The 12,651-nt window shown below is 44.6% G+C and overlaps 1 protein-coding gene across 1 annotated transcript; it reads right to left on the bottom strand.

The window, feature by feature from the left end:
- Nucleotides 1-1,349: 1,349 nt before the first annotated feature.
- Nucleotides 1,350-12,408, bottom strand: LOC111954060 (melanocortin-2 receptor accessory protein 2A-like). Its single transcript, XM_023973559.2, has 4 exons — nucleotides 12,201-12,408; nucleotides 11,875-12,031; nucleotides 7,169-7,268; nucleotides 1,350-2,328 (listed from the first exon to the last, which is right to left on the bottom strand). The coding sequence occupies exons 2-4, from the start codon at nucleotides 12,002-12,004 to the stop codon at nucleotides 1,848-1,850; spliced, it is 711 nt and encodes a 236-aa protein (XP_023829327.1). The 5' UTR covers nucleotides 12,005-12,031; nucleotides 12,201-12,408; the 3' UTR covers nucleotides 1,350-1,847.
- Between the last annotated feature and the right edge of the window lie 243 nt (nucleotides 12,409-12,651).

The raw sequence follows: 12,651 nt of genomic DNA, 5'->3' as shown, positions 1-12,651 counted from the left end.
TTTTAGAGTGTGTGTGAGAGAGAGTGTTACAGAGAGTGTGAGAAAGAGACAGCGAGAGAAAGAAAGAAAGAACACGATGAAAACAAATTTCCCTCCATACTAGTGATAACTGTGCTCCATAAAGCAAAACTGAGTCCTGTTTTTGCGAACATTAAATTTGTCAAGGGACAACGGTCCACTCTTAGAAAAAAGGTTCCAAAATGATTTTTCGGCTGTCCCCATAGGAGAACCCTTTTGCTTCCATGCAGATACAGTTGAAGTCGGAAGTTTACATACACTTAGGTTGGAGTCATTAAAACTCATTTTTCAACCACTCCACAAATTTCTTGTTAACAAACTATAGTTTTGGCAAGTTGGTTAGGACATCTACTTTGTGCATGACACAAGTACTTTTTCCAACAATTGTTTACAGATTATTTCACTTATAATTCACTATCACAATTCCCCTGGGTCAGAAGTTTACATACACTAAGTTGACTGTGCTTTTAAACAGCTTGGAAAATTCCATAAAATGATGTCATGGCTTTAGAAGCTTCTGTTTGGCTAATTGACATCATTTTGGGTCAATTGGAGGTGTACCTGTGGATGTATTTCAAGGCCTACCTTCAAACTCAGTGCCTCTTTGCTTGAAATCAAGTCAGCCAAGACCTCAGAAAAAAAATTGTAGACCTCCACAAGTCTCGTTCATCCTTGGGAGCAATTTCCAAACGCCTGAACGTACCACGTTCATCTGTACAAACAATAGTACGCAAGTATAAACACCATGGGACCACGCAACCGTCATACCGCTCAGGAAGGAGACGCGTTCTGTCTCCTAGAGATGAACGCACTTTGGTGCAAAAAGTGCAAATCAATCCCAGGACAATAGCAAAGGACCTTGTGAAGATGCTGGAGGAAACCGGTGCAAAAGTATCTATATCCACAGTAAAACGAGTCCTATAATCGACATAACCTGAAAGGCCGCTCAACAAGGAAGAAGCCACTGCTCCAAAACCACCATAAAAAAGCCAGACTACGGTTTGCAACTGCACATGGGGACAAAGATTGTACTTTTTGGAGAAATGTCCTCTGGTCTGATGAAACCAAATAGAACTGTTTGGCCATAATGACCATCGTTATGTTTGTTGTCCAAATGGACAATGACCCCAAGCATACTTCCAAMGTTGTGGCAAAATGGCTTAAAGACAACAAAGTCAAGGTATTGGAGTGGCCATCACAAAGCCCTGACCTCAATCTCATAGAAAATTTGTGGCCAGAACTGAAAAAGCGTGTGCGAGCAAGGAGGCCTACAGGAGGCCTACAAGGAGGCCTACAAACCGGCCGTCATTGAAAATAAGAATTTGTTCTTAACTGACTTGTCTAGTTAAATAAAGGTTAAATAAAGRTCAAATTAAAAAAGTCGCTGAAGTTTCCACTTGAGAATATTCTCCCTTGCAAAAAACATTGTCACCCTGTGTCAACCTATTAGTACAAGCTAACAAGTAAGGTTCACCAGGGGCTGATGGTGGTTTGTAAAGAGTATTTTCTGCCAATAGCCAGATGGAAAAGAGCTAGGTCATGTTCATGAGGCCCCAAACACAGGAAAACGGACTAAAACAGGGCGGGACTAACTGGAATTGTCCAATAAGAAACACAAATGTTTGTTTTTATTTTGCGAAATGTTTTCGGTTGCATGCCCTAATGAACACAACCCTGGTAGTCATGGGTGAGGTCAGTGTAACTTTACAGTACCTGTTAGTCCACACTCCTATAAAAGAAATGAGCAGAGGCCATTTGGAACTCAAGTATTGCTATGGTAACATATCTCCAATAATGATGTCACTGATGTATGTGGAGGGGGCGGGGCCTCAGCTGATGACGTGGTGGCCATCCTGACCGCACGATTGGCTGTCCAGGAGGACGGGCGGCTCACAGAGCAGCAGATCATCCTCTCCCATCATTGAGCTGTGCTCCGAGTTCACAAAGTTGGGAATGTCGAAGTGGTGCGACAGGAAGCTGTGTTCCCTCTCTGACTTTCCCTCCTCCGGAAGGCCCTGGAGGTCGATACCGCCATCTCCCCGCTCGCTGGCTTCCCCCGCCTCCCCCATCTCCTCCAACCCGAAGGAGCTGCGTCCGCCCAGCCTCCCGCGGACCCTATGCGGCCCACATCCACTTCCTGCTCCTCCTCTCCCCTGCTTCTCCTTGCTGATGTAGAAGAAGGAGCGTGATTCGTCCAGAAGGGGGCGCGAGAAGGCCTTGTCCTCGTCGGCCAGGGAGTCCCCCTGGGGGCAGCGGATGTCCACGACGCAGTTCCCCAGCCGGTGGCGCTTCTCGCACAGCTCCGGGTTTCTGTTGGGGAGGGAGAATAGAGAGCGAGATGTTACAGTGTATTTATTCCAAGTTTTTATAGAGCCAAACGTACCAATAACTAAATATTTTCCTTAATTTTCAACCAATTGCAGCCATGTGTTCATTGTTAACTGTTTCTATTGGTCCAGTTAATAGTAGTCAGCAATTAACACAGGGGTTTCAGCTCAGTAATTGGGTCACCTGCCATCTTAAAGTAGCTGTGCCAGAATGTTTGTGTCAGTAGAATGTGCTTGGAGGAGGGAGAACAGGGGCCTCATATTAATCAGTACTTCTTGAGAAGTCATTTAAGTCAGTCGAATGTTCAGTGACTCGAGCAAAACCAAAGTTTGCAGAGTATCAGTACCCCTGTCTCTGAGCAGGCTAACTCAAGCACATAAACATCAAAAGTGGAGTTTATTGAGCCCATCCAGCAAGAAAGAAAAAGTGGGCCTCCCGGGTGGCGCAGTGGTCTAGGCCAACTGCATCGCAGTGCTAGCTGCGCCACCAGATCTCTGGGTTCGCGCCCAGGCTCTGTCGCAGCCGGCCGCGACCGGGAGGTCCGTGGGGCGACGCACAATTGGCATAGCGTCGTCTGGGTTAGGGAGGTTTGGTCGGTAGGGATATCCTTGTCTCATCGCGCTCCAGCGACTCCTGTGGCGGCCGGGCGCAGTGCGCGCTAACCAAGGGGCCAGGTACACAGTGTTTCCTCCGACACATTGGTGCGGCTGGCTTCCGGGTTGGAGGCGCGCTGTGTTAAGAAACAGTGCGGCTTGGTTGGGTTGTGCTTCGGAGGACGCATGGCTTTCGACCTCCGTCTCTCCCGAGCCCGTACGGGAGTTGTAGCGATGAGACAAGATAGTAATAATCTAGGGATTGGATACCACAAAAATTGGGGAGAAAATGGGATAACATTTTTTTTTATAAAAAAAAAAAAAGTGGGTATAAACCTAAGGTGAAGTGGCCTAGAGCCCTCAAACTAAACTCTGGACCTCGAAGCCAGTTCCACTGCGTTTATTCATTGTTCCCCTCTCATCAGGAACTGATTTAGACCTGGGACACCAGGTGGGTTCAATTAATTATCCCTTTCAAATTCATCAAAGCGCTTTTCACCAAGGAAAAAAGCATAGCTCTAAAAGCAAGAGCTGGACGATCACCTGGAAAAAAACACACTGAGAAAAGGCATGAGCAGACTGTTATTCCATCAGATATCCGATGGAACAGCTGGAACATCAGATGGATGCCTCTGAAATGGAACGAGGCTGCGAACGCATTAAGATAAGCCCTGAGGCTGATGATGCTCTGGCCTAACGGCGTCCCGTACAGGCTATACAAGAGTGCACCTGACGTCTGTGGAGGCTAATGTGAGTGGCATGGGAGATGCAAGTCATACCAAAAGCTTGGCAGAGAGCAGGAGTACTGATCCCGAAAGAAAAGGAGTCCTCATATATCAGCCAATTCTGCCTCCTAAATGTAGAGGGTAACACTTATTTTGCGTCACAGCTCAAAGGATGTCAAGCTATCTGGAAAGAATAGATCAGCTATGAAATTAGCAGATAGACTTTAATTCTATCAAATAACATTACCTGCATAATTTTAACAAACTGGTTGATACAAACCAATGAAAAAGAGCGGGAATTCCAGGCTTCTTCTCCAAATGTCGGGAGCATGCATGCATGATCTGGAAGCAAATTCAAAGTCAAAGTCTGCCATGAGAGAGAAGAGAGATCTCCACACCATGTTCCTTGACCTCACCACTGCATTCGGCTCAGTTCCACACAATCTCCTCTGAGCAGCATTCGATTTCTTCAAGGTTCCAGAGTCCATCACAACCCAGGTCAAGGCAAACTTCCATGACCTGCGACTCTTCAGAACACCAGAATTCACCAACACATGGCAGTGCCTGGAAATTGGCATAATGGCAGGTTGCACCATCTATCTACTGGCTTTCACCATGGCTATGGAGGTGATAATGAAAACATCAAAGGGTAGTGAGCGATTGAAGTCTGGAGTGCGTCTACCACCCATCTGGGCATACATGACATGACAACCATGACTACTACTGCAGCATGCACCAGGTGCCTGCTTGGATAACTTCAAGATAACTTCAAGTGGGCCAGAATGAAGATTGAATGAAGACCTTGCAAATCAAGAAGCATGTCCATCACCAAAGGTAAACTGTCTGACAAAAGGTTTCTTCATCGATGATGAGCCAATACCAACAGAGCAGCCCATAAAAACCCTTGGAAGTATTGTATGATGCAAGCCGCAAGGTCACAGACCAAGCCCAGGTGACGATGGTATGATGCAAGCCTCAAGGACACAGACCAAGCCCAGGTGAATATGGCATGATGCAAGCCTCAAGGACACAGACCAAGCCCAGGTGCTAAGGCAGGAGACCATCAGAGGACTCAAGAGCATTGACAGTTCCATCAATCCTGCCAAGCTGAAGCTCTGAAACCAAGTGAACAACCATCAATGCCTTGCCTCCCAGAACACCTGACCCTACGCAACAAAAAGCATTTGTCCACGGAGGAGAACAAAATCGTAGAAATCTCTTTCCAAGGACAGAGAATGGAAAATGCTGACGGATGTGGGCCAATGCCTCACAGTTCCATCTGATACAACAGCTGTTACCAACCTAAGACCAAACCTGGTACTATGGTCTACTATGGTCACAGTCTCTGTGCGCTCTTTACTTTGTGGAGTTAACAGTGCTTTGGGAGGATAAGGTGGACGAGGCATACGAGAAGAAGAGGCTGAGCTTGCAGTGGATACAGAGCAGGGAGGCTGGAAAGCAAGAGTCTGCCCAGTGGAGGTTGGGTGTCGTGGATTTGTGGCAACATCTACTACCAGGTTGCTGAAGGACCTTGGAATCCACTGCCAAGCCTYATGTCAAACCACCAAGGCAACTTCAGAGGCTGCTGAAAGGGGCAGCCAGTGGCTCTGGCTGAAGAGAAAATAGCCCAGATGGGCCTCAAAGTGAGCGGGAAGGAGATTGAGCAGGTATAGAGGGGGCTGGTTCTGGGATACCAGAATTCACTGTTGAGCCTTCTGGAAATGCTGTGGACTCATCAACGAAACATTTAATATGGAAGGTGCCCACTTGAAAACACCAATGAAATATCTGCCTTATCCCCATCTCAACAACATCAAGCAGATTTTAAGTTAGTGCTCACAATCAACAATTGGCACAAAGGATTTATAACACCATGTCCTGTGTTTTCAGAACTACTTTTAACTACGGTGAGCCATATCAGTTTTAGCTGCCAGGTTTGTATGTTTAACTTACTCTGCTACTGCAGTTTTTTTTAAATTAAGTAATTTTGAAYAGGACATTCTCAGTCCGATTTTAAGCTTTTTAAGTGTTAGAGTAATGGCCAGCTCTCTCACATAGGGGGTTAGAGTGGGGGGGGGGGGGGTTAGAGAGGAGGGAAGAGAGAGGATAAAAGGAGAGAAGAGGAGGTTAGAAAGAGAGGAGAGGATAAGAGAGAAGAGGCGAGGTTAGTTGAAGAAGATAGGGGAGAGGGGAAGGTTAGGAGTGGCGAGAAATTCAATTTAATGGGACTTTAGGAAAGATTATGAGGATGGATGGATGGAAAGGAGAGGGCAGAGAGAAGTCTATGAAAGAGTGGCGAGGATGTGAGCAAGATGAAGAGGAGAGAACCCACTGGGCACAGACGTCAGTTCAAGTCTAGATTTACATTTGGTTGAGTTGTCAACTAACGTCAATTTAACGTGAAATCAACAGCAAAAATGTCACCATATCATTGTATTTAGGTTAAAAGTTGTGTGAAAAAAATACAAAATGACCTGACTTTTGGACTTTTTGCAAATCCAATACTTTTCCCACGTTGATTCAACGTCATCACATAGATTTTTTAATGAATTTATATTATTTTCAAGGACAGCAATATAGCTCTTGTGAATGTCTTATAATCCAACATTTTGATTGAATCCTTTATTAGATTGTGTGATTCAGAAATAATCTTAACAGGTTGATGATTTATCACATTACGGAGAGAACAGATTATATTCACTGGGTGATTACTAGATGTTTTTATTTCAAAGGTAGCCTTTCCTAACCTGGTCCCAGATCTGTTTGTGCCAATAACCATATGGGAGTGAGCAAGACAGCACAAATGGTGCTTTTTCCATTGAGACTTACCTCCACACCAGTGTGTCACCAGTGTGTTAATGGAAGCTCTAGTGTTAGTGTGTTTCCACTCCAGAGCCAAGCCATCTGCCTCTAAAGTGCCATGAAACAGCCTCGAGAGGTGAGACTTAATGGATTGATGCAGAGACAATTTAATATAAACAGATTAAGATAAAGCTCCTTATTTCTCCTTGACATATACCTCTCTTTCTTATTTATTATCTAACGTAAATCCTGCTGATGGCATATTAACCAAAAAGCAACATTTTAGCCACAGTTGTTCTGCAGTGCGGTAGGTAAGACGGTTGGATATGATCAAGGAGGGAATCGGTCTTTGGCTCTGTCTCAATTGTCTAAAAATCTGTCCTCTCCTCGGGTCTTCTTCATTTGCACTGATTAGAAAAGACTTGGCAGGTGAAAACAATATAGTGGAAGCTCATCATTAGGCTGGCTTTCACCTGCTCAATTATTTTAGATTAGTGCAGATACCGGAGGAGGCAAGGAGAGGACAGACAGACAATTGAGAAAAGGCCTTGAAACCGCAATGCTAGTTTCTGGGGCTGTCCATGGTGCTGGAAGGGCTCTCAGCAAAGTGGGAGAGGTAAGGGGTAGAGGGTTTCAGGGGAAAAGGGGAACGTAGATGGGGTAGACAGATTGTACGGTTTAGAGGGGCTGTTTTCAACTCACTCTTGGTGCGGGGCTCCTGTCTTGGTCAGCAGGGTGAGGACGAAGAACATGAAGACGACGAACACGGCTAGTCCCACCCAGAAGCCGATGACGATGGAGTCTGCAACATCAGATCAACAAGGGATTATGGTCCAGTTCCGGTCAGTAAATAGTCCTTAAGTTGTAAAACAAGCACACTGCGTTGGAAGATGTTACATCATCTCCATCTCTCCCTCTGTCTTTCACGTTTCTCTTATTCCCTCTCTTTAAATACAGTCAGATTGTTTTGGAGAGATTTTTGGATGAGATGGAGAAGTGAATGCAACATATGTATTATTCACTTGCCGATTCCAGTTGATATACAGCGGCTTGCGAAAGTATTCACCCACCTTGGCATTTTTCCTATTTTGTTGCCTTACAACCTGGAATTAAAATTGATTTTTGTGGGGTTTGTATCATTTGATTTATACAACATGCCTACCACTTTGAAGATGCAAAATAGTTTTTTATTGTGAACAAACAAGAAATAAGACAAAAAAAACAGAATAGTTATGCCCCCTCAAGTTTTCACCCCCCACCACCTTTTGCAGCAATTATAGCTGCACGTCTCTTGTAGTATGTCTCTATAAACTTGGCACATCTATCCACTAGGATTTTTCCCATTCTTCAAGGCAAAACTGCTCCAGCTCCTTCAAGTTGGATGGGTTTCGCTGGTGTACAGCAATCTTTAAGTCAAACCACAGATTCTCAATTGGATTGAGGTCTGGGCTTTGACTAGGCCATTCCAAGACATTTAAATGTTTCCCCTTAAACCACTCAAGTGTTGCTTTAGCAGTATGCTTAGGGTCATTGTCCTGCTGGAAGGTGAACCTCCGTCCCAGTCTCAAATCTCTGGAAGACTGAAACAGGTTTCCGCTCAAGAATTTGCCTGTATTTAGCACCATCCACCATTCCTTCAATTCCCAGTCCCTGCCGATGAAAAACATCCCCACAGCATGCTGCCACCACCATGCTTCACTGTGGGGATGGTATTCTCGGGGCGATGAGAGGTGTTGGGTTTGCGCCAGATATAGCGTTTTCCTTGATGGCCAAAAAGCTCAATTTTAGTCTCATCTGTCCAGAGTTCCATCTCCATATGTTTGGGGAGTCTCCCACATACCTTTTGGCGAACACCAAACATGTTTGCTTATTTTTTTCTGGCCACTCTTCCATAATTCCCAGCTCTGTGGAGTGTACGGCTTAAAGTGGTCCTATGGACAGATACTCCAATCTCCGCGGTGGAGCTTTCCAGCTCCTTCAGGGTTATCTTTGGTCTCTTTGTTGCCTCTCTGATTAATGCCCTYCTTGCCTGGTCTGCAAGTTTTGGTGGGCGGCCCTCTTTGGCAGGTTAGTTGTGGTGTCATATTCTTTCCATTTTGTAATAATGGATTTAATGGTGCTCCGTGGGATGTTCAAAGTTAGATTATTTTTTATAACCCAACCCTGATCTGTCCTTCTCCATAACTTTGTCCCTGACCTGTTTGGAGAGCTCCTTGGTCTTCATAGTGCCACTTGCTTGGTGGTGYCCCTTGCTTAGTGGTGTTGCAGACTCTGGGGCCTTTCAGAACAGGTTTATATATACTGAGATCATGTGATACTTAAATAAAGTCTACCCGTGTGCAATCTAACTAATTATGTGACTTCTGAAGGTAGTTGGTTGCACCAGATCTTATTTAGGGGCTTCAGAGCAAAGGGGGTGAAAACACATGCACTTTCCCGTTTGTTATTTTTTAGAAACAAGTATTTTTTTCCATTTCACTTCACAAATTTGGACTATTTGTGTATGTCCATTACATAAAATCCAAATAAAAATCAATTTAAATTACAGGTTGTAATGCAATAGGAAAAACGCCAAGGGGGGTGAATACTTTTGCAAGGCACTGTAAACCTAAGCTTGAAACCCTAGGCCTATAGGCATTGGCTATTTTTTTAAATCCCGGGATGAATTTAAACAATAGCTGTTGATAACTTCCTAACTGCTTTAGTCCTAAATAACATAATTGAATATAAACTCAGCAAAAAAAGAAACGTCCCCTCACTGTCAACTGCGTTTATATTCAGCAAACTTAACATGTGTAAATATTTGTATGAACATAACAAGATTCAACAACTGAAACAAACTGAACAAGTTCCACAGACATGTGATTAACAGAATAATGTGTACCTGAACAAAGGGGGGAGTCAAAATCAAAGTAACAGTCAGTATCTGGTGTGGCCACCAGCTGCATTAAGTACTGCAGTGCATCTCCTCCTCATGGACTGCACCAGATTTGCCAGTTCTTGCTGTGAGATGTTACCCCACTCTTCCACCCAGGCACTTGCATGTTCCCGGACATTTCTGTGGGAAATGGCCCTAGCCCTCACCCTCCGATCCAACAGGTCCCAGACGTGCTCAATGGGATTGAGATCCGGGCTCTTCGCTGGCCATGGCAGAACACTGACATTCCTGTCTTGCAGGAAATCATGCACAGAACAAGCAGTACGGCTGGTGGCATTGTCATAATGGAGGGYCATGTCAGGATGAGCCTGCAGGAAGGGTACCACATGAGGGAGGAAGATGTCTTCCCTGTAACGCACAGCCTTGAGAATGCCTGTAATGCCAACAAGCTCAGTCCGATGATGCTGTGACATACCGCCCCAGACCATGACGGACCCTCCACCTCCAAATCGATCCCGCTCCAGAGTACAGGCCTCGGTGTAACACTCATTCCTTTGACGATAAATCGGCAAATTTGAAGATCACCGGCAACTCGGCAGTGAAGAGCACTTTTTGCCAGTCTTGTCTGGTCCAGCGACGGTGGGTTTGTGCCCATAGGCGACGTTGTTGCCGGTGATGTCTGGTGAGGACCTGCCTTACAACAGGCCTACAAGCCCTCAGTCCAGCCTCTCTCAGCCTATTGCGGACAGTCTGAGCACTGATGGAGGGATTGTGCGTTCCTGGTGTAACTTGGGCAGTTGTTGTTGCCATCCTGTACCTGTCCCGCAGATGTGATGTTAGGATGTACCGATCCTGTGCAGGTGTTGTGACACGTGGTCTGCCACGATCAGCTGTCCGTCCTGTATCCCTGTAGCGCTGTTTTAGGCGTCTCACAGTACGGACATTGCAATTTATTGCCCTGGCCACATCTGCAGTCCTCATGCCTCCTTGCAGCATACCTAAGGCACATTCACACAGATGAGCAGGGACCCTGGGCATCTTTCTTTTGGTGTTTTTCAGTCAGTAGAAAGGCCTCTTTAGTGTCCTAAGTTTTCGTAACTGTGACCTTAATTGCCTAAGCTGTTCCACAGGTGCATGTTCATTAATTGTTTATGGTTCATTGAACAAGCATGGGAAACATGGCATGTGGTCCCGTGTGGCTCAGTTGGTAGAGCATGTCGCTTGCAACGCCAGGGTTGTGGGTTCATTCCCCACGGGGGGACCAGGATGAATATGTATGAACTTTCCAATTTGTAAGTCGCTCTGGATAAGAGCGTCTGCTAAATGACTTAAATGTAAACAAATTCTTTGAAAGACAGGGTCCTGAAAAAGGGACGTTTCCTTTTTTGCTGAGTTTATATGATTGAAATATTGTAACATTTAATTTGCTCTGTTAAACTTACCCTTTGGAATTACTTTGATCGCAACAGTGAATCTATTAGGTGTAGATTTCTCAAATCATTCTCACATTGGTAATAGTCAGTGAAAAATATCTAAGCTGGGCTTGGTTAAAACCCTGGATGGAAGACCAAAGGGATAGCTGTAGATAGCTCAACTCTCCAGTAGGAAGTGCTGCCCAGTTTATAATTAAGCAATAAGGCACGAGGGGGTGTGGTATATGGCCAATATATCACGGCTAAGGGCTGTTCTTATACACGGCGCATCGCGGAGTGCCAGGACACAGCTCATAGCCGTGGTATATTGGCCATATATCACAAATCCCTGAGGTGCCTTATTGCTATTATAAACTGGTTACCAACGTAATTAGAGCAGTAAAAATAAAATGTCATACCCGTGTTATAAGGTCTGATATACCACGGCTGTCAGCCAATCAATGCTTTATCTTGGCCAGGTCGCAGTTGCAAATGAGAACTTGTTCTCAACTAGCCTACCTGGTTAAATAAAGGTGAAATAAAAAATAAAAAATAAAAAATAAAGAAAATCAGCATTCAGGGCTCGAACCACCCAGTTTATACTTTTTTCTTATAGCAGATATTGCATTGAGTATCTGATACAAAGGTACAAATTCAACATATTTTATGAGGCTTGTTGAAAATTGGTTACCATAATGACATAATCCTGTGGTTGAATTTTCACTCAAAACAACAGTTGATGACTTTTTGCAAATCCACTGTATTTTCCACATAGATTTCACATCACAATATGTTGACAAATGATGTTGAAACAAGGTTGATTGAACCAGTTTGTGTCCAGTGGGGTCCCACTGATTTGGAAAAAAGGAGCATTACAATTAGGGAAGCAGCTGCCTGATGCAATTATAGAAACCCAATTAACATAGAGGATAGACGTGGTGGGAGTGTAAACAAACATGCACACGCGCAGACACACACTCACAGCGACAAATTCACGCCGACAAAATGTAATGTACACACGCACAACACACACTCAATCAATTGACTAATCAATTGATTTATCTAGCGTTTCATTAAGAGGCCAGGGCAGGCGTTTAGTAAAATAAGATGTCACTCACATCGATGAGCCTTGAGACCCTCGAAAGACACGGGCTCGTCATCGTCATAATATTCATACTGCCACACATAATCACTGCCACGTGTGATGCTGGGTCGACTTTGATTATAATTATTATGGATTTCGGACATCTCAAATGGACACTGGGTTTACCAGACCTAAGAGAAGACAAAAAATAACAGCAAAAGTATTGGCATGCTGAACAACCGACTTAGACCAGGGCATCCGTATGAAAATCGAACCATAAACATTTTCCAGAAATATAAGAACAGATTAAAAGTTTCCAATTGAAGTAAAATGTTCACGTTTTTTTTGACAATAGCCTACCTGCATTTCTTTCCGAATTTAGAAATCCTACAAATGCTCCAACACATTTATCCAGCATCCACTCTTGGAAACGGTAATTCAGTCGCGAACAAATTCCAAGACACGGAGCGTCAAAAGCGAATTCAAGATAAGAGAAAAGTAGAAAAACCATTACAAATAGACACAAACTCAGCTGCGTTATTTTCAAGCCTGTGCATCAGCTGGACATCACACCTAGGCTATGCATCACACTGCTGCTATAGAAGCCTGCAAAGCGCAGTATCAAGTAGCCTCCGCACGAGGGTTCACTGCGGTTGGATAAGCAGCAGCGCGGGTGGGATACCGTGTGACGCAACCTAGGATAATATATTCATATTGATCGGCTTTGGGTATTGAATTGGATTGGATGAGCGAAGGGAGACGTTGTTGTGAAAAACCCAGTGAATGGGTAAAGGCAGTAATGTAGGCCTAT

This window comes from Salvelinus sp. IW2-2015, linkage group LG28 (genome assembly GCF_002910315.2).
Source record: "Salvelinus sp. IW2-2015 linkage group LG28, ASM291031v2, whole genome shotgun sequence".
Classification (NCBI taxonomy): domain Eukaryota; kingdom Metazoa; phylum Chordata; class Actinopteri; order Salmoniformes; family Salmonidae; genus Salvelinus; species Salvelinus sp. IW2-2015.
The sequence above is the reverse complement of the archived record's forward strand: the minus strand, read 5'-3'. Positions and strand labels throughout refer to the sequence as shown.

Coding starts and splice junctions, on each gene's coding strand:
- LOC111954060 (XM_023973559.2), bottom strand. CDS start 12,004: ATGTCCGAAATCCATAATAATTATAATCAAAGTCGACCCAGCATCACA. Junction 7,269..11,874: donor GGGTCTCAAGGCTCATCGAT/GTGAGTGACATC, acceptor CTGATGTTGCAG/ACTCCATCGTCATCGGCTTC. Junction 2,329..7,168: donor ACAGGAGCCCCGCACCAAGA/GTGAGTTGAAAA, acceptor CCTCCCCAACAG/AAACCCGGAGCTGTGCGAGA.